The 21769-nt window shown below is 43.5% G+C and overlaps 3 protein-coding genes across 5 annotated transcripts in view; 2 read left to right on the forward strand and 1 right to left on the reverse strand.

Moving 5' to 3' along the window:
- The window catches only part of LOC142938690 (ubiquitin carboxyl-terminal hydrolase 2-like), a 42653-nt gene extending 38800 nt beyond the window's left edge, over positions 1-3853 (forward strand). For all 3 annotated transcript variants that reach the window (XM_076082024.1, XM_076082026.1, XM_076082025.1), the window contains exons 12-14: positions 1486-1590; positions 1799-1919; positions 3293-3853. In XM_076082024.1, coding sequence (XP_075938139.1) covers positions 1486-1590; positions 1799-1919; positions 3293-3377 — 311 coding nt within the window. In that variant the 3' untranslated portion in view covers positions 3378-3853. The remainder of the gene's footprint in view (positions 1-1485; positions 1591-1798; positions 1920-3292) is intronic.
- Positions 3854-8007: 4154 nt separating this feature from the next.
- Positions 8008-9650, forward strand: LOC142938686 (GTPase IMAP family member 4-like). The gene is made up of 5 exons (XM_076082018.1): positions 8008-8023; positions 8105-8259; positions 8347-8587; positions 8686-9000; positions 9082-9650. Exons 1-5 carry the CDS (start codon positions 8008-8010, stop codon positions 9648-9650), a joined length of 1296 nt encoding a protein of 431 aa, XP_075938133.1.
- A 1659-nt stretch (positions 9651-11309) lies between these two features.
- Positions 11310-18338, reverse strand: LOC142938675 (EF-hand domain-containing protein D2-like). Its single transcript, XM_076081999.1, has 4 exons — positions 17950-18338; positions 16199-16346; positions 15015-15149; positions 11310-14313 (listed from the first exon to the last, which is right to left on the reverse strand). The coding sequence occupies exons 1-4, from the start codon at positions 18258-18260 to the stop codon at positions 14179-14181; spliced, it is 729 nt and encodes a 242-aa protein (XP_075938114.1). The 5' UTR covers positions 18261-18338; the 3' UTR covers positions 11310-14178.
- Positions 18339-21769: the final 3431 nt, after the last annotated feature.

Below are 21769 nucleotides of genomic sequence, written 5' to 3' on the forward strand. Positions count from 1 at the left end.
TATTATATTTGACATATGCAGGGAATTTATAAAAGACTTGGATGTGTCTATGAAGCAGAGGATCGTTCCATTGTGGCTGTGTGGGGGTGCCTAATGTCTGATTATACATAGAACTGCTTGGTTTCTCCTGATTAATCATAATATTTAGACTATTTTGGTTTAAATATCAGCATATTAATAGTAGTGTTAATACAATCTAAAATTAGAAAATAACTCGTGTTCTTTAGTGTTTGTGAATAAATCACCACGTAGAATAAGTTTCAAGATGAACTTTATTATCATTCACAGGACAAACGCTCAGCATCCGGCTCATTAGTGTATTAAAAAATGTATATAATAATAACTAAATACATATATATATGATAATAATAATAGCACTCACATTAGAACGAATAACTATCAGAGCGCTGAATGTATTTTATATTTATGAACGATTCTCTCTTCACTTCCTCGTTATTTCTTTTCTCTCGCTGGATTTATACAAACTGGAACATTATATTAAATGGAATTTACTTTTAAAAAGTAAATTGAACGCACTTAAAAAAGTAAATTGAACATACATAAAAAAGTAAATTGAACATACTTAAAAAAGTAAATTGAACATACTTAAAAAAGTGAATTGAACATACTTAAAAAAGTAAATTGAACATACATAAAAAAGTGAATTGAACATACTTAAAAAAGTATATTGAACATACTTAAAAAAGTAAATTGAACATACTTAAAAAAAGTAAATTGAACATACTTAAAAAAAGTAAATTGAACATACATAAAAAAAGTAAATTGAACATACTTAAAAAAGTTAATTGAACATACTTAAAAAAAGTAAATTGAACATACTTAAAAAAGTAAATTGAACATACATAAAAAAGTAAATTGAACATACATTAAAAAAGTAAATTGAACATACATTAAAAAAAGTGAATTGAACATACTTAAAAAAGTGAATTGAACATACTTAAAAAAGTATATTGAACATACTTAAAAAAGTAAATTGAACATACTTAAAAAAGTGAATTGAACATACTTAAAAAAGTGAATTGAACATACTTAAAAAAGTGAATTGAACATACTTAAAAAAGTGAATTGAACATACTTAAAAAAGTAAATTGAACATACTTAAAAAAGTAAATTGAACATACTTAAAAAAGTAAATTGAACATACTTAAAAAAGTATATTGAACATACTTAAAAAAGTAAATTGAACATACTTAAAAAAGTACTACTTTTCCTTGTATTTTGCAAATGAAAAGCGGCTCTTTTGAGCCAGAGCTTGTCACCAGTGATTATGGTGAAACTGTAATCATATAATTATGAGAATAAGTTAGAGAACGAGGCTGTAACGTGAGGAGTTAGTGAGCATGTAACATAGTTAAACGTGTTATTAAACAGTGTAGAGTTCGCTCTGTGAGCTGACGAACACATGAACCCAGAGTCACTAACGTGTTGAAGGTTACATACTTGACTCCTCCCCCTCCTCTCCAGACCTGAAACGCTTCTCTGAGGCACGAAGAACCAGCAAACTCTCCACCTTTGTGAACTTCCCCATGAAGGATCTCGACCTGCGGGAGTTCTCCTCCCAAAACAGCAGTAAGTACCCGACTCAGAGAAGAAGAAAGAGTTTGATTTCATGTAAAAGATGGAGAATATACCAGATATGAGATTCTCTTTTACCTTCCAGCTCCTATCAAATACAAGGTGCAGCTTAATGCTACTACTTAATGCTACTAGAGCACCTGTGAACTCTCTATTACTCTGATGTTAAAGCGAGTGTTCCTGTTTGTTTGGTCCGTCTCAGTGGACGCCGTGTACAACCTGTATGCAGTGTCCAACCACTCAGGCACCACGATGGGAGGTCACTACACAGCCTACTGTCGCAACCCCAGCTCGGGAGAATGGTACACGTTCAACGACTCCAGGTAGGTCTTCATCATCATCATCATCATCATCATCATCTCATACAGAAACACCTGGAAGGACTACTGAAACATTCATATTTCACAGCAATAATTCATAAAAAAAACTGATTACCGACGAATGAAATCACCATTTAACTTGAGCCAAATGTGACGTCTTCAAGCGTCTTAGTTTGTCCGACCGACAGTCAAAAGAAACAGAAAAACATTTGATTTACAGCGACAGGAAACAATCATCTTGATGAACGACTTAATCCACACTTCTAAAAATAAGAGAACGCATGATAATAATGATAATAATGATTGTAAGAGCCAAATTCAATGTGCTGCTAAATATTCACTTGTATTTACATGTTTAACTTTAATCACATCCGTTTCTACTTTGAATGTTACAAGGATGTCGTTATAATTTGTTATAGTAAGAAATACATGTAAGTGACAGACAACTGTGACTTTAAGGACACTTTGCGACAGTTACTGACAGTTGTGAGTAATATCTGAGGCAGTATGGAGCCGCACAGTTTTCCGACCGTGTTATGAACCGTGTTATGAAACGTGTTATATGGAACGATCTACGTGGATTAAGTTGTGGATAACCTGTGGATACTTATAGTATGTCCAAGTAATCAGCGTACTTTTAGGAATAAAGGAAGTCGTTGTGTACGAAGGAAATTGGATCAATAAAAACACGTATTGCTTTCATCTACGAGCGGCGTCGGTGTGAGCTATGTGCTAAGGACCAGAAACACGCGTCAACTTAAGGTTTACATTCTGCTAAAGATCTGGACGCTACAATGATAATAATGACGATAATATATGATGATGTGCTTTTTTTTTCTAAATTGAGATACACTTTGGCGCCACGTTGCATTAAAACACAAAGAAAGCTTCAATCTACGATCAGTCATCTGGTATTCAGACATCAAATTAAATTCGTCACTAGAGGAGAATTCCAGAAGATTGAGCAGCTTTTCTTGTGTAACACAGAAACGATGGACACCTCGGCTTTAGAGTCCTCTCTCGTTTATTAACGTATTCAAAATGATATTTAATAAACCTGAAGATAAATAAATATTAGCAATACAATGTTTATAAATTTGCAGTGACGTCCCAGTCCCTAGTGTAGTGTGTCACTTCCTGTAAGTATAAAACAGAATACTAACATATGAACAGACTCCTCCTCCTCAGTCCAAATATGGTCACTTCCTGTTCACTGGTTGCAAACAGTCAAGATGGCGACGGCCAGAAATTCCGAACTCGAGGCTTCAAAACATCCTCAAACTAATGAGTGACGTCAAATGAGTTTATTTGTTTTCTCCATTGCTCTGGTTTCCAACAATGCAACCTTTCTCCCCCCCCCCCTTCCTTCTTCCCAGAGTAACGCCAATGTCCTCCAGCCAAGTGCGCAGCAGCGACGCCTACGTCTTGTTCTACGAGCTGGCTTCTTCCTCGCGGATGTGAAGCCTCCCGGAGGACCGCCACACCGCTCTGACTGACGGACAGATGGAGATAAAACTAAAATATAAGAGTGCTGGTGGAGCCTGGACTTGTTTTTTGGACATATATCACATAAACACACATATAAGCACACACACACAAACACACACACACACACAGACACCTCCATCAGCCTGGAGGCTGCTTCTCTCCATCAGAGAGAAACCGAACGTTCTCTTTCTCTCCATCTTTACTCTTCTGTCCTTCTCATTCTGGGTGGAGGTGTGTGTGTTCACTGTATGTGTGTGTGTGTGTGTGTGTGTGTGTGTGTGTGTGTGTGTGTGTGTGTGTGTGTGAGTGTGTGTGTGTGTGTGTGTGAGTGTGTGAGGCTGTTACAGGGCAATAATCTATCTCTATGCACTGCAAACACACCTCTTATCTTTCTTCAACTCTTCTCGTTTGCCTCAAACCATTAAAAAACTCACTTGTTGCAATTCTGACTTTTTTTTTCTGGTTATAATTTATATTGTTTTTATGTTTGTTTTTTTGGGGCATCATCATCCTCATCATCATCATCAGCACCACTTTGGACTGTGGATGAATTGTAACAGGACTATCGTGGTTACGAGGAGCTCTTCAGCCCACCGGCCTGCTCGCCGTCCAAACAACACTCACTCTTCTTCTTCTTCTTCTTCTTCTTCTTCTTCTTCTTCTTCTTCTTCTTCTTCTTCTTCTTCTTCTTCTTCTTCTTCTTCTTCTTCTTCTTCTTCTTCTTCTTCTTCTTCTTCTTCTTCTTCTTCTTCTTCTTCTTCTTCTTCTTCTTCTTCTTCTTCTCTCTGTCTTTCTCCGGCGGCGGGTATAGGAGGCTGGTGGCACTGTGAGCGTTACATGTTTTCAGAGGACGACCCCTCTCAAACTCGTGTTTTTATTGAAGTTGTTGTTGTTTTCTCCCACGTGTGGCTGCTACTGATGTTTTTAAAGTGCTGTGAACGGACTGAGGATCAACAGAGACGATAATGGTTTCGGTCCTCGCGAGGTCTTTTCTTCCTCTCTTGTTTCAGGCCATTGAACAACACGGAAAAGAATGTTTTAAAGAAGAAAAAAACACTATATCTGTATATTTTTATATCCTGATGCAATATAGAGAATGTACTATTCAATGATGCTGAACATGACCCATAACTTTCAAGAGAGAAAACAAAGTTATTATTTATGCTTACAGGTGATAATGTGATGAGTCACACTTTTTAACAGTGGCAGTCAAACACATGAGTATATGATATATGACTGTATATATATATATATATGTGTGTATATATATATATATATATACACACATATATGAATGAAATAAAGTTAACAAAACTGGTTTTACTTGGTGATTGTCTCTTTAATGAATCGGCAGGTTTTGTTCAGATATGGTGACTTTAACACATGAGGACAGAAAAGAAAGAAAAAGTTTGAAATATTAAAGCAAAATCTGAGTTTTACATAAGAGGACTAAACTACAGAGGTGACGGACGCGAGGACCGAACTACAGAGGTGACGGACGCGAGGACCGAACTACAGAGGTGACGGACGCCAGGACCGAACTACAGAGGTGACGGACGCGAGGACCGAACTACAGAGGTGACGGACGCCAGGACCGAACTACAGAGGTGACGGACGCCAGGACCGAACTACAGAGGTGACGGACGCGAGGTCCGAACTACAGAGGTGACGGACGCGAGGTCCGAACTACAGAGGTGACGGACGCGAGGACCGAACTACAGAGGTGACGGACGCGAGGTCCGAACTACAGAGGTGACGGACGCGAGGTCCGAACTACAGAGGTGACGGACGCCAGGACCGAACTACAGAGGTGACGGACGCCAGGACCGAACTACAGAGGTGACGGACGCGAGGACCGAACTACAGAGGTGACGGACGCGAGGACCGAACTACAGAGGTGACGGACGCCAGGACCGAACTACAGAGGTGACGGACGCGAGGACCGAACTACAGAGGTGACGGACGCGAGGACCGAACTACAGAGGTGACGGACGCGAGGACCGAACTACAGAGGTGACGGACGCCAGGACCGAACTACAGAGGTGACGGACGCCAGGACCGAACTACAGAGGTGACGGACGCCAGGACCGAACTACAGAGGTGACGGACGCGAGGTCCGAACTACAGAGGTGACGGACGCGAGGTCCGAACTACAGAGGTGACGGACGCCAGGACCGAACTACAGAGGTGACGGACGCCAGGACCGAACTACAGAGGTGACGGACGCCAGGACCGAACGACAGAGGTGACGGACGCGAGGTCCGAACTACAGAGGTGACGGACGCGAGGTCCGAACTACACAGGTGACGGACGCGAGGACCGAACTACAGAGGTGACGGACGCGAGGTCCGAACTACAGAGGTGACGGACGCGAGGACCGAACTACAGAGGTGACGGACGCGAGGTCCGAACTACAGAGGTGACGGACGCCAGGACCGAACGACAGAGGTGACGGACGCCAGGACCGAACTACAGAGGTGACGGACGCCAGGACCGAACGACAGAGGTGACGGACGCGAGGTCCGAACTACAGAGGTGACGGACGCGAGGTCCGAACTACAGAGGTGACGGACGCGAGGTCCGAACTACACAGGTGACGGACGCGAGGTCCGAACTACAGAGGTGACGGACGCCAGGACCGAACTACAGAGGTGACGGACGCGAGGACCGAACTACAGAGGTGACGGACGCCAGGACCGAACTACAGAGGTGACGGACGCGAGGTCCGAACTACAGAGGTGACGGACGCCAGGACCGAACTACAGAGGTGACGGACGCGAGGACCGAACTACAGAGGTGACGGACGCCAGGACCGAACGACAGAGGTGACGGACGCGAGGTCCGAACTACAGAGGTGACGGACGCGAGGTCCGAACTACACAGGTGACGGACGCGAGGACCGAACTACAGAGGTGACGGACGCGAGGTCCGAACTACAGAGGTGACGGACGCCAGGACCGAACGACAGAGGTGACGGACGCCAGGACCGAACTACAGAGGTGACGGACGCCAGGACCGAACGACAGAGGTGACGGACGCGAGGTCCGAACTACAGAGGTGACGGACGCGAGGTCCGAACTACAGAGGTGACGGACGCGAGGTCCGAACTACACAGGTGACGGACGCGAGGTCCGAACTACAGAGGTGACGGACGCCAGGACCGAACTACAGAGGTGACGGACGCGAGGTCCGAACTACAGAGGTGACGGACGCCAGGACCGAACTACAGAGATGACGGACGCGAGGACCGAACGACAGAGGTGACGGACGCGAGCACAGATCTGAAAGAGATTCATCAGTTTTACTGGAGGCTGGATAACGGATCTGAAACACATTTACTGGGACAGATGGTGCTAGTAGTTGTGTTGCATCATGGGAATTTTTAGCTCCCCTGTTCTTTTAGCTTGACCCTAAAGTCAGGAACCAGTATTAATTTTTCTGTCTCTTGCAAAACCCCCAACTCTTGTTTTTGGGATATATTTTATTTTTATTTCACCATCTTAATTCAACATTTATAGTTTCAAATGTATGTAGGACGGCAAAGAATTAGTGTTTTATTATTACTAGAAATCACATCCAATAAAATAATCATTGATGGGTCCAGGACTCCATCTTATAAATTGATTTATATGTTGTATGTAGGTGAGACACAACCAGCCTGTTACTGTTTGCAACGCTACCTCAACAGGGAATTAAACTATTTACATGCAAGTGAATAATATTCATAGTTCTTCAACAATTTAATACAAAAGTATTTTCAGCCTGTAAAAAAATCATAAAGGGTATAATTCTAATTCTAAGAACTTCACAAAAAGAATCACACTTAAGTGATATAATTTCATTTTCAAGACACGCAGCAGTGTCTTGTGATGTACGGCTCAGTGATCATTATGAAAGTGGCCTGGCCTACTTCCTGCTGCTCCATTATCCCCACGTGTCCTATTTCTGTTGTCCGAGCTTTGCAGCCTCACATTTTGATCTGAAGAAGTCCTCCAGCCGGTGGATCGGATCTATAGAACGACACCCTGGAGGGAAATAAAATAAATACATGCAGCGAAACGTTAAAGGAACAGTGTGAAGCTCAGAGGAAGCTATTGACAGAAGATGAATATAATGTTGAAGTTACTGTGAGGAACCTTTACCTGGTCCTGAACCAGTCTCAGTGTAGTCCTGATCCTCTATCAGACCTCCATCAGTAAAGAGACCATCAGAGAGAAGATGGTTTGTTTCTTTAGAGTTATTCTTAACGCTCGTCATCGGAGCCACCGGGTCGGATTCTGGTGAAACCAGATGAACTCATGCAGGTTCACCAGAACCTCCTTCACCTCAGACTCCAGCAGAGACCGGTGCACCGTGGACAGACCCAGATCCTCCAGTGTGTGTGTGCGTGCGTGTTTGTGTGTGTGTGTGTGTTTGTCTGTGCGTGCGTGCGTGTGTGTGTGTGTGCGTCATGTTTTATAGCCTCAGTGTATCTGCCACTTCTCAGGAACTTCTCTCTTGTGAACTTTGACACTAACACTGAAGTAAACATGCGGCCAAACGTTGATACTCCACAGAAGTAAAAGCTGGAATCACAAGAGAAGAGACGCTTGTGAAGCTCGACATGGCAGCCTCTTACGGTGAGTTACTCAAATTGAAACACATTTTGTGCAGCTGTATTTGAATGTTTGTATGAATGTGAGATTGGGACTGTTTGTCAGGTCCAGAGCCAACCCAGTCCAGAGTGGTGGTGCTGTTACTGGGAGAGAAACAAAGTGGGAAGAGCTCAGCAGGAAACACCATCCTGGGAAAACCAGCCTTTCACAAGAAAACAACTCGCAGCTCCAAGGAGAACGCCACCGTCTTTGGAATACAAGTGAATATTTAAAGTTTTCAGTATTTTGGATTTGCTCCCGTTTAACCCTGAAGCTCTACTCACTTTAGACTACATGTGATCCACCAGGTGACGGTGGTGGACACCCCAGGGTGGATGTCCCACTCCATCACTCCAGACAGAGTATCTGAGGAGCTGTGCAGAGGTCTGACCCTCTGCTACCCAGAACTCCACGTCATCCTGCTGGTGCTACCCTCCACCTCCACCTTCGGCCAGCCGGAGTGGAGGGCCATGGAGGCCCAGCTCAGGCTGCTCCAGACCCCCATCTGGCAGAGAGCCATGGTCCTCTTCACCCACGGAGACGAGCTAGGTGAACCAACGATCATTTGTTTATGCTCAGTCTGTCTCTCTCTGCTGATTGGCCGTTAGAGGTCTAGCTCAACCAATGAGGTCTAATCTGTGCTGCAGGAGGCCTCCCCATCCAGGAGCACATCAGGCGACAGGGCCGGACTCTTCGCTGGCTGCTGGAGCGATGTGGGAACCGGTACCAGGTGATGTCGGACCGGTCCGGGGCCTCGGAGGCACAGGTCGCGGAGCTCTTTGAGAAGATCCAGAAGATGATGGAGACTAACAAGCGTCCCAGGGAGATCCAGGATCGGATGTACACGCAGCTGAGACGAGAGGTGAGCATGAAGGATGCGAGGAGGATGCAGGGAGGACGGGAGGAGATAATGGTGCCTGATGGGAAGCCAGAGGCCTCGAGACGGACATATATACCCAAAGGTTTGTGTTTCTAAGCCACACAATCAGCACGCCAACACCCGGAACAAGTTGTGAAAACCCACTGCAATGTGTTCGTTGCAGGTTTCCCAGTAGAACCAGTTGGTTTGAAGCCTGCTCTGAGCCTCATCCTGCTGGGAAGGAGGAAGTCGGGGAAGAGCTCGGCCGGCAACGTGATCCTGGACCGGGAGGAGTTTCAGGTGGACGTAAAGACCACCAGGTGCTCCGTAGGCTGTGGTCGAGTGTCAGGTTGGGCTGTCACTGTGGTGGACACCCCCGGGTGGAGTCTGTTCGGTCTGGCCAACACCAAAGAGGTCCGGACGGAGATCGGTCGGAGCCCTTTCCTCTGCAACCAGAGGAGCAAAGTGTCCTTCCTGCTGGTCGTCCCGGTCGACTCCTTCAGAGAGAAAGACAGGAGAGCCGTGGAGACGAACCTCGGCATTCTGGGGAGCGACGTGTGGAGGAGCACCGTGGCGGTGTTCACCTTCGGAGAGGAGCTGAGAGGACGGACGCTGGAGGACCACGTGGAGCGGAGCGGACGGCCTCTACAGTGGCTGCTGGACAGATGTGGACACCGATACCAGGTGTTAGACACAAACACAGGAGACGGGACAAGAGTGACCCAGCTGCTGGAGATGGTGGAGCAACTTTAGAAACTATTTACATGCATATAGATGTTAGCTATAATAATAAGTTAGTTCAAATGTAAATTTTAAAACTGCTATCTATATATATATATATATATATATATATATAAAGACGAGTTCTACAAGCCAGCTGGAAAAGTGAGAGAACACAAACATCCCGTTTTCTCTGGACAGGAAGCAGCAGGAGAGTCTGGAGAACGATGAACTGTGATGTGACCTATCATCTCTGTGTGGCTTCTAGAAACACTGTGGATTTGAAATTGCTTCAAACTAAGGCAGGAAATAAAAGTGCAGATCTGGTGATTTGGTTTATGGATACGAGGACGTTAAGTTAAGGAAGTGTGTTTGTGTGCATATGCATCATTTTTATGGCTAAAGAACAGAACAAACAAACGTCCCTGTCCAGTCTCATGTATGTGCATCCAGTTATTGTGAGGATTTACTTTATGAAATACTGTCAGTACATAACAGAAAACAGAGCAATGAGGTCATATTCATTTGGGTTCATGCTCATACAGGCATTCTGGGTAATGAACGAGTCAAAAAAGTACTAAAAAGAGAACTAAATCATCTGAACCATGATTCTTTTAAACATTTTGATGACATACTTCATACTATACTGAGACTTTTTTCGACATACTATACTGTGACCTGTAAAGACTGTGGTGACCCTTCTGCTCCACTAGGTGGCGCTGTGTGCTTCGTGCAGGATGTTTGTCTTCAGAGGAATCAAACCTCCGGCTGGTGTCCTTCTGGCTGTAGAACGTCACCATGTCTCCTCCTCGCGGACACACGTGCCGTTTGCTTTGCTTCAGACACTTCCACACAAACATCTCTGATACCTGATTAAACAGTTTGTTCTGTTCTTGTTTGTACTTTAGAAATAAAAGTACTTTCATCTTGTCTGGTTTCCCATTTCTGCCTCAGCCTTTGAGCCAGAGAGTAAGCTGACAGACTCTACTGACCTGCTGCACTATGACTCTTTTATGACCATATTTACTGCCTTTTCCACGTCACCTTTTACAATGTTGAAAAGCATTACTCGCCACATAAATCACAACCTTGCCTCGTGCATGTGTTATTAAAATCATATACACACATTAAATACTTTATCAATGAGAACAAAGAAACACTTCTGAGGGGAGCAGACTTGTTTATTTCCATTCATCAGTGAAACAAACGAGGCTTTCACGTTTGATTCAGTGGTCTGCAGTCATCAGACCGACCGAAACATCTCCGGCTCCCTCGTGTGGTGAGAAGGTGAACTGAAGGTTTAAATCTTGAATAAAAAACTATGAAAGAAACTGCAAATGTGTTTTGTGACCCAGTAGGGGGTCCCGACCCACGCTTTGGAAATTACTGCACCATACTATGACTTTGATTTATTTATTTTAATAACTATACGATGACTTTTAATGATAAACTATTGTTCTGGTCCGTCTCTAAGACCACAGCAAATAAGGGAAGCGATTAACTAAAGAAACACATTTTATGAATCAAAGATTGAGTTACTTTAACAATGTAGTCGATGGTTTAAATGTTCCCTGTGAGGCTGAAGAGAGGAGCTGTTTACAGAACAGAGTTAAGATTGTATGAACGTTATATAAATATGATTTACCAACAATGCTACGAAGACTCTTTCATGAGTAACGACATGGATTCAGATTTCTTAATATCAGTTTTATTTATTCTTTATTGTCAAACTGTTCCTTCTGACAGCGACTACAACAACACCATATCTCTACAAGTGCCCAAAAATATATCTCACTGACCTTTTGTTTTAATATTTGGCAACTTATAAGTCTCTGCTAAAACAATTAATATATATACTAATTTATTCATGAAAAAATACATCGTCAGTTTCCACAACAAAATAGCAAAGAAGGTCTGTGATACACGCAGTAGTTCTGTTACACGACAACTCAGACCTGCTCACACGGAACGCCTACGCAGTGAAACACAGGGCCAGATACGTGAACCGCTTCAGTCAGCGCTCTTCAACATCAGGACACAACATCTGGATATGGACTCCTGTACCAGGGGAGCAGCTTCTGCACACATTATTCAGGCTTCACATATTGGAGGTGTGGAGTATATTTAGTGTCCTTTTAAAGTTTTGCACACTAATGTGAAGAATGTTTAGAGTGGACTACACGCTCAGTGGTCCTCAACATCTGGTTCAGGCTCAAACAGGGCCGCTACTAACCGACTGTGGTCCCCCGACGCTTCACAGGAAAACAACAAAGAAATCAACTTCATCTCTGTGTGTTAAATACAGAGCTGGAGTCAGGATACGGTTAGCCTAGCTTAGCATCAAATCTGGAAGTAGAGATACTCCAACCAAAACTTCTAAAACTCAACATTAACATGTTAATATCCTGTTTGTTTAATGTGAACAATAAACAGAAATGTGTAGCTCTGTACTGAACACACAAACATGACGTTAATATCAGATCTCTGGCTCTGAACTCTGAACTCTCGTTCCTCTTGATGTTTCTAATCACACGTATTTAGACTCGACAGACAGACTGAGCTCAGAGGTTTTATTATTGTACCGATCTCTAGACTCAACACTCGAGGTTCATGAGTCCACATCGTGAGGAAGTAATGCACCTCAACTGTTTGACTTGGAGATGAACCGAGTGGAAGAGAAGCTGAAGAGAGGAACTCACTGTTCTCTCACGAAAGGGAGGAAATTATCAAAGATTATATCAAGCGTTGCATTATGGGGGATGTAGGTTCCAAGTCTTTTTCTTCCTTAACTTGATGAAAGTGCAATATTACATCACTGGAGTTCAAACTCATCACTACATTCGCTTTGAGAAGCTACAAATTAAACAACTAAATATAAATTCTTATGTCACAGTGTGAAAACCCATCAAAGTGTTTTTTAAAGAAATGATTCATTTCTCACACACACACACACACACACACACACACACACACACACACACACACACACACACACACACACACACACACACACACACACACACACACACACACACACACACACACACACACACACACACACACACACACACACACACACACCTTCTGTTGAATCAGACGAAGGACTCAGAGTTAAACGCTGTGAGCTTCAGCTGCTTGTTGTGCAGAAGCACGCGGCTGCAGTAGATTTCTAACATTGGTCTATTTTACATGGAAAAATACGCCGAGTTTGATTTAAAATATATTAGAAGGTCTAGCCTACATTGACACTTGTTGCACTGCATGCTTGTGAAAACAGTATATTGAACTACACCAGACTCAAGATTCACACGACTCAGCAAAACTGTGCAATAAATGTTTTGGGGGGCCGAGAATTTAGATCCTAAAAACAGAATCACAAGCCGAGTTTAACGAGTTTAAGAGACTCTGGTTCAACAGGTTCGTTTCTCCATCTTTAATCTTTAATCTTTAATCTTTAATCTGTGCTGCAGGTTAAAGTCAGTCTGTAGACCTCGGCTCACTCACACAATACACGTTTAAAAGGAAATGTTAACATTTGAGAAAATAGGTTTATTGGCTTTCTGTCTGAGCCGGAGTCAGGACGTGGTTAGCCTAGCTTAGCATAAAGACTGGGGACCTCTGAAGCTCTCTGATTAACACGTTACATCTCGTTTATTTCCTGCGTACATGAACAGAAATGTGAAAATAAAAAGATGTGCTTTCAGGGGGAGTTGTGTGCTTTGGAACATCGTGAAAGTTCCAGCGCCAAAGTGCAAAAAAAAAAAAAAACACAAACTGTCATTTTAAAACTCCTGTTTTTGTACGGACGAGATTCAACACGTCAGTCAGCTTTACGAGCGTCTATCAGGCTAGCTGTTTCCCCTCGTTTCCAGTCTTTATGCTAAGCTAGGCTAACCAGCTGTGTACTTATTTCCCTCTCAGAGACTGAAGCCAATAAACACAAAACTATCCCTTTAAATCAACCTCCCTGGTTTTGAAACACTTCACAGTTGAGTTTTTTTAATCTGGGGATTGTTTTTAGTTTTTTTGCAGGATATGAAACCAGAGAGAAGCTTCAGTGTAAACGTGATGAACGCTGAGCGGCTTCACGTTGGACCGACTGAGCCAACAGACACAGCTGCATAAGGATTCATTTTCACCACCGACACTTTCAGACGTTAATACTTAAGTTATTACACCGTTATGATGTAGTTATTATCTATTACTGTACGTTACTATCACGTTGCAGGTTAGGCGTCTTATTTAATTACACTTGTAACAGTGTTAGCGAGGATCATGTGACACAAAAGAAACGTACGAACAACTTTGTCTAAATAAGTAGAAACACCTCGAGATGAAGACTTCCAGTTCTTACACAAAAGGAAATAAATCCACAGAAACGCACAATAAATCTAAGATACGTCACGTTTTCTGTGGAACAGCTGCATGAAGTCTGGAATGATTGAACCTCGTCTGTGACGCGTTTCGAGGTATTGTAGTGCGTATTTACTTCAATGCATGGTTGCTATCTTTGTGTTCAGGGTGAGTGGATGAGCAGCTGTTGGGACACTGACTCGCTGCCTCAGGAGCAGAAGGCCGACTGCAGCTGCTTGAAGGCGGCTTGTCTCTGTTTCTTCTCCACTTCCTGTCTCTTGCGTTCTTCTTTCTCCTCCTGGATCTCTGCTTCGAACTTGCTGCCCACAGACAGAGCCTGCATCTGGTGACACACACACACACACACACACACACACACACACACACACACACACACACACACACACACACACACACACACACACACACACACACACACACACACACACACACACACACACACACACACACACACACACACACACACACACACACACACACACACACACACACACACACACACACGTTTAAACTTTATTTACACTGTGATGGTTAACGTTAAAACTTTATCTACACTCTGATGGTTAACATTAAAACTTTATCTACACTCTGATGGTTAACGTTTAAACTTTATTTACACTGTGATGGTTAACGTTTAAACTTTATCTACACTGTGATGGTTAACGTTTAAACTTTATTTACACTGTGATGGTTAACGTTAAACTGTGAGGGGGGGTCAGTACGGATCACAGATTAACTTCGGTCCGTTACTCCACTATTCTTAAATGTCTAAGATGCATAAAGACCATCATATCAACACACACCCAGTTTAGGATTGGGGACCTTTGGGGTCAAAGTTTAATTCAAACATCTAAAATTTGCTTTTCAGGCCTCAGCTTTTAATCTGGAGAGTAAAAAAGTTATAAAGAAATGATGACCAACACTATAAAGTAAAAAAACAACATCCGTAGAAGCTAAATTCCGAATGTTTAACAAGCCCTAAAAGAGGCGGAGTCTATCAGAGCAGGTACAACACAACAGTACCTTTGCTTCAAAGAAGTCTTTGGCACCCATCACTCCCTCGGTGGACACGTTGATCTCAGACAGCCTGGCGAGAGCCATCAGACCGCTCTCCTCCTGCAGCTCTCCGGCCGCCGCCCTCCGGAAGATCAACAGGAACTGAAGGAGGTCACATTCAGTTAAAAAAAGAAGTCCACCTCTAATCTAGTCTGGTCCACAACAGCTGCAGCTCAGCAGGATGCACATGAGACATGACGGAGGCATGACGGAAACATGACGCAGACATGACGGAGGCATGACGGAGACATGGCGGAGGAATGACGCAGACATGACAGAGGCATGACGGAGCATTGACGCAGACATGACGCAGACATGACGCAGACATGACGCAGACATGACGGAGACATGACGGAGACATGACGGAGCAAACAAGGTGATGAATCCAGAATGAGCCGTGGAAATATAAAGATCAGGTAATTAATGTGCCTTCACCTTTCCTCCTCCTCCAGATGTTTGATGATGAGGAGCATTACCGTTGAATTATGACTTCAGCACATGTATAACTCGTGGTATGATTTGGCACTTGTATAGTTTTGAGGTAGAACATCTGCTGCAGGTGTTTATCGGCGGTTAACTTCTCTCCTCACACAATAACATTTAGATAAAACGTGAAAGAAAAGTCTAGAAATGAGCCAGTGTGTAAATATGAAGGTTCATATTGATCTTCCTCCACATGCATGACATCACTCTACATTTTGACCTTTCAACCCGTGGACTCATGGGACGATATTAAAAAAACATCATGTCATGTGACATGCCAAAATAAAAGCTGTTACAAGATATTCTCCTGATAAAAACATACTGGAATCACTTCGACTTACATTTAGTTAATACAATAATACTTTCGTTGGATCACAGATGGGACAGTGAAAAACACTCTTGTGTAAAGTGATTATAAATAAACAATAAATATATTATTAAAATCAGCCTCCATTTCTCTCTTCTCTACCATTATAGAGATCTTTTTCTAGTCACTTAATATTCATGATTATCCAATAAGAGAAATTTACCACGATGACATCACTGTCATGTCGAGCCTCATCACTTTTTATCTTGTACTTCTATTTAATCCTATATTATTATAATCCCATAACGGATGTCTTGAGCTCTATTTGGTGTATTTGGAGCCAGAGAAGTGAGACTCTCACCTCTCTGTAGCTCAGCTTGCCATCGAAGTCTTCGTCCACCTCTTTGATCATGTTCTTCAGGCCCAGGTGAGTCTGTGGAGCTCCGAGCTTCTCCATCATCAGCTTCAGCTCCATCAGGTCGATGAAGCCGTCTCTACCGGTGTCGTAGCTGTAGAACCACAGAAACCCATCAGAGAGTTAGCAGGTTCTTTGTTTCAGTCCAGCTCTAGAAAAAGATCCTTTGTGTTCTCATGTAGCTCCGTGAACAACCAGCCTGATACGACAACATCACATCTTGAGTTTTTGCAACCAGTGAACAGGAAGTGAGCATATCTGGACTGAGGAGGAGTGACGTAGAGACGCCGTATACGTCTCTGGTAGAGACCTGTCAATCACCGTGTAGCCCCGCCCTAAAGCATCCCCTGCTTTATGGTCTGTTTGACTCTAAATGGACCATAATGTACTAAATGAACATCATGCTGTATTGAAGAAGACTTGAAACTAGAGATTGAGACCATAAACTCATGTTTACAATGTTTACTGAGGTAATAAATCAAGAGAGAAGTAGAGTCATTTTCTCATAGACTTCTATACAACCAGAGGAGTCGCCCCCTGGTGGACACTAGAGAGAATGCAGCTTTAACACGTGAAGCTTTGGATCATAAAACTCACGGTTTTGAGTCACGGATCGGATCAGAACAAAAGAATAAAAGCAGAAAATATCACTTTTAAAGATCCACAATCACGTCTTTTTTCCCATTGATACCAATTGCAGATTATCAATGATCCAGAGTGGAAGATACCGATCGGTTTTGTTGTTTGAACATAATGGTTACATCATAAAGTATTAAAAACAAAACTGTAAACAACACAAATAGTTTGTCTGCTACATCTCTGTGATTCCTGAACACTTAACTGAATGTTGTTGTAGAAAACGTCTAAATGTAGAATAAAGAAGTGGCCTATAGTTAGGTTGTTATTGTAACCATTGTTAACCGAGTTGGATTAGATCACAATTGGACACCTCATTTGCATAATGGACCGATTACAGCCAGAGAAAGAGCTTCCTGTTCAGGCTGCATTCCAGTTCTGAGGAACACAAAGAAACGCTCAGACGAACTCTTGTTTGTGTGAGAAGAGGAATGAAACCATCCGACCACGAGCTCACAGGAACGCTCACTATCTCAGATATATACATAATATATCAGAGAGGATGATGCTTCTGTCTCCTTTTGGTTCATTTTTTATATTTTTTTAATCTCAATTCGATATGATTGACTTTATTACATTTTTTGTTCTTTTTTTTTCCATATTCCATCCAATTATTTATGTTCAAACCCTTTGAAATATGTTAATATACATAATATATATATTGTGTGTATATATATATATATAGATTAGTGTCACATCTGGGCCTCCGTAGAATATCTTCACCGTCAGTTTTTTATGTCAATAAATCTGAACCCATCAATGTAATCTATGGCCTCGTGCGCTCTCCCCTCCGATCACGAGACGTCACCGGACGGATTAAAACACGCACAAAGAATCCCTCAAAACGGTGACGAGGGCCTCGGTGAGTCGGTGTCGTGATCAGAGTGACAGCTCGTGCTTTCACCCGCGAGGCTTCACGTCAGCAGCATCATCATCATCTTAATCATCCGCGCGCTCACTCAGCCACCAACGGCCCACGCGCGCACGACTACACGTCAACAATGTCGGAACCTCCGCTGCTCCGCGTGCATAAACCAACGGACAAACAACGGACATTTTACCGTTTGAACATCGCCTCCATGTCCTTGATCTGCTTGCGGGAGAACTCCTTGAACTCCGTGTACGGGTTGAACACGCGGGTCAGTCGCGGTGCGGCGGTCCCGTCGTTGATGTCCTGACGGCGGGTCAGCACGGCGGACAGCTCGGAGGAGGAGGAGGAGGACGAGGAGTCTCCGCAGGCTGCCTCGGCCTCCTGCGGTCTGGGTCGGAGGACCGGGCTCGGTCCGGACTCCGGCCTCGGGTCGTGGTCGGCGGCCTCCTGCGTAGCGACCAGCCGGGACTGGAGCTTCTTCGCCAGCTCTTCGGACGCCATGGCTGTTCTACTGGGGAGGTGTAGTTAGGAGGGAATGGAGCCTGACAGCCGTCTCGCGAGTATCACCCGTTAAACTGAGCGCTGTGATCACCAAGAAGAAACACTGCGCAGCTTCCGGTCTCACTTTTTCAAAATAAGACTTATAACAGTATATTGTTTTTACCTTTCTGTCTATTTCTCTTATCTTCTGCGTTTATTACTCTGGTATGTTAGTTTGCATATATGTATGTTGATGATTATTTTTGTCAGTATGTGCAATTTGTTCAATAAATTAAATAAAATGGTAACAGCTTTTTCAAAATAAGACAGAAAAAAAGAAGAAATATGTAACCGCTTTCTTTGAGATTCATTTCATCATAAATATGGTGAAGAAACACTGAGAAATCCTCAAATGATTCATATATCTCACAAAAAGTTCCTAATTTTGTGTGTGTTTTCCTACTGAAGTCCAGCAACAAGTGTCAATTCATATGAATACTGTCTTTTCAAAATAAACTTCCGTCTTCACAGGAAGTAGTACTACCACAGTTAGGTTTAGACATAACTACTCCTGTTCATGAAATTAATCAAGTATGTTGTTGAAATATATCAATTCGATAACACCAAATATGTTCTACGGTATAAATTATTGCATGCAGTTTATTTCTGACCATTTTATGAAAGTTTGGGATAAAACTACCAAAAACTAAATTTTTTAATACAGCATTGAAGGTAAATGTAAATGATATTTATAGTAAAACTTTATCAAACCCTTTATGTTGACGTCATACAAGGAGACAGGCTTTTAACATGTGAAGTTATGGCATCACCAAATTCAGACACTGAACACTTTATTAACTCTTATATTGTTTATCTTAATCTATTGTACATTTTCATATTTTTATTAAGTCTTTTATGCTGTTTCACTGTGTTTATCATCACGCACCAATCAACAAGTCAAACTCCTTTTTGATGCAAACATATTTGGCCATAATCCGTTAAATAAACCGTATTTAATACTTTATACCACTAGGATTTCTAATGACATATATATGAGAATAGAACAGTTTGTTGTGTGATGTCTTGTCTAATAATGTCTCGACCACCATGGATCATGTCCACCCCAAAATAAATACAACAAAAACAGTATATACTGATAAAAAGGGTTTAATATTTAATGTTCTGTGCAAATAGAGAACATAAAGAAGATCTGTTTTAAAAAATGCACGTTTCTATATGTTCAGCTTCTATATATGGAGCTTAATAATTTAATTGAATCATACAGAAAGCTTCACACTAAATAATGACCAGTTTATAATTAATATTAAAAAAATGAATCAAAATGTACAAAAATAAAAAGGTCCTGAGATCTCGTATCATCATGGTCCCAGCAGATGATCCCAGAGGAGCATCATGGTCCCAGAGGATCATCATGGTCCCAGCAGATGATCCCAGAGGATGATCACACAGTAGATTTGTGATTTTAGAATAAATCAAAGGACGTCCGTCTGATGTGAAATCATCTGAGCTCCTCGTCTGCTGGCCTCAGAAAGCATCTCTTGTTCTCTGACGGCTGGAAAACATTAAACATAGAATGTGATGTTGTTATTATATTATATTTTTTATGTGTGATAAAGTGATTTCAGATTAAAACAATGTGAGGAGTTCCACACAGCTTCAGAATATTACACCTCTGGGGTTAAAGTTCCTGACTGATGTGAGACCCGGTCTGTCCCGGTCCGTTCATCTCCTCTCCGTCCTGAACGTAGATTGTTGGACGTCCGTCCCTCAGAGGGAGTTCCCTCTGGTTCCTGGTCTGCTGCCTCTCATCCTGGACTGAACTCTCCTCGTAGAACAACAGGGGAGAAATACCCAACTACAGGAACACAACAGGAAGCAGATGAAGGAGAGATCTGACACATCAGTATGATGATAGAACTGTGTGTGTGTATATAAATAAATGTACCTCTCTGTAAAAGTCTCTTCCTGGTATCGATATGGTGGCGAGGACGACTTTATCTCCGCTCCGTCTGATCTCTTTGACGATGTCGTCGTGCTCCAGAGACTCGACAGGTTTACCGTTGACGGCCAGCAGCAGGTCTCCGTCCTCCATCCCCTCGGCCTCAGCTGGACTTCCTTCATCCACCTCCCTCAGCACATGAACTCGGTCTCAGCAGGACGGGGGAGCAAATAAAAGAAGCTCAGAGATACTGACAGACTAATTATCACTGAGAGGAAGGGTTTTGAGTTTAGTGAACTAACACAGCTCCTGTTGTTGTTATTGGCTGATTTAGTTGTGTTAAATGTTGTGTGCAAAACGTTGGAACTACTTTTTGACAGAAATTAAACTTGGTCCTAGACTAAACCCTCTGAACCCCAAACCCCTCCGTCCTAATCGTGAGCTTTTCAACTTTCAGACGGTCTTTGAACACATCATAAGCGATGAACACTTCCATCATAAAGAGGAGAGAGGGGAGAGGGGAGAGAGGGGAGAGGAAGAGGAGAGGTGAGGGGAGAGAGGAGAGAGGGGAGAGGAGAGGAGAGAGGAGAGGAGAGGGGAGAGAGGAGAGAAGAGGAGAGAGGAGAGAGGAAGAGGAGAGGAGAGGAGAGGGAGAGAGGAGAGGAGAGAGGAGAGAGGAAGAGGAGAGGAGAGGCGGGAGAGGAGAGAGGAGAGAGGAAGAGGAGAGGAGAGAAGAGGAGAGAGGAGAGAGAGGAGAGAGGAGATAGAGAGAGGAGAGAGGGGAGAGGAGAGAGGGGAGAAGAGGAGAGAGGAGAGAGAGGAGAGAGGAGAGAGAGAGGAGAGAGACGAGAGGAGAGGAGAGGAGAGAGGAGAGAGGAGAGAGGAAGAGGAGAGAGGAGAGAGAGAGAAGAGAGAGGAGAGAGGAGAGGAGAGAGAGAGGAGAGAGGAAGAGGAGAGAAGAGAGAGAGGAGAGGAGAGGGGAGAGAGGAGAGAGACGAGAGGAGAGGAGAGAGACGAGAGGAGAGGAGAGGAGAGAGGAGAGAGATGAGAGAGGAAGAGGAGAGGAGAGAGGAGAGAGGAGAGGAGAGAGATGAGAGAGATGAGAGGAGAGGAGAGAGGAGAGAGGAGAGAGGGGAGAGGAGAGAAGAGAGAGAGGAGAGAGGAAGAGGAGAGGAGAGGAGAGGGGAGAGGAGAGAGAGGAGAGAGGAAGAGGAGAGGAGAGGAGAGGGGGGAGAGGAGAGACGAGAGGAGAGGAGAGAGACGAGAGGAGAGGAGAGGAGAGAGGAGAGAGAGAGGAGAGAGGAAGAGGAGAGGAGAGGAGAGGGGGGAGAGGAGAGACGAGAGGAGAGGAGAGAGACGAGAGGAGAGAGAGGAGAGAGGAAGAGAGGAGAGAGGAGAGAGGGGAGAGGAGAGAAGAGAGAGAGGAGAGAGGAAGAGGAGAGGAGAGGGGAGAGAGGAGAGGAGAGGAGAGGGGGGAGAGGAGAGAGGAGAGAGGAGAGAGGAAGAGGAGAGGAGAGAAGAGGAGAGAGGAGAGAGAGGAGAGAGAGAGGAGAGAGGGGAGAGGAGAGAG

This window comes from Anarhichas minor, unplaced genomic scaffold (assembly GCF_050575085.1).
Source record: "Anarhichas minor isolate MPS153535 unplaced genomic scaffold, ASM5057508v1 ptg000088l, whole genome shotgun sequence".
NCBI classification, from domain to species: Eukaryota; Metazoa; Chordata; class Actinopteri; order Perciformes; family Anarhichadidae; genus Anarhichas; species Anarhichas minor.

Coding starts and splice junctions, on each gene's coding strand:
- LOC142938675 (XM_076081999.1), bottom strand. CDS start 18,260: ATGGCGTCCGAAGAGCTGGCGAAGAAGCTCCAGTCCCGGCTGGTCGCT. Junction 15,150..16,198: donor GCAAGCTGAGCTACAGAGAG/GTGAGAGTCTCA, acceptor GACCTCCTTCAG/TTCCTGTTGATCTTCCGGAG. Junction 14,314..15,014: donor AAGACTTCTTTGAAGCAAAG/GTACTGTTGTGT, acceptor GTGTGTCACCAG/ATGCAGGCTCTGTCTGTGGG.
- LOC142938686 (XM_076082018.1), top strand. Junction 8,260..8,346: donor CCACCGTCTTTGGAATACAA/GTGAATATTTAA, acceptor GTGATCCACCAG/GTGACGGTGGTGGACACCCC. Junction 9,001..9,081: donor ACGGACATATATACCCAAAG/GTTTGTGTTTCT, acceptor TGTTCGTTGCAG/GTTTCCCAGTAGAACCAGTT.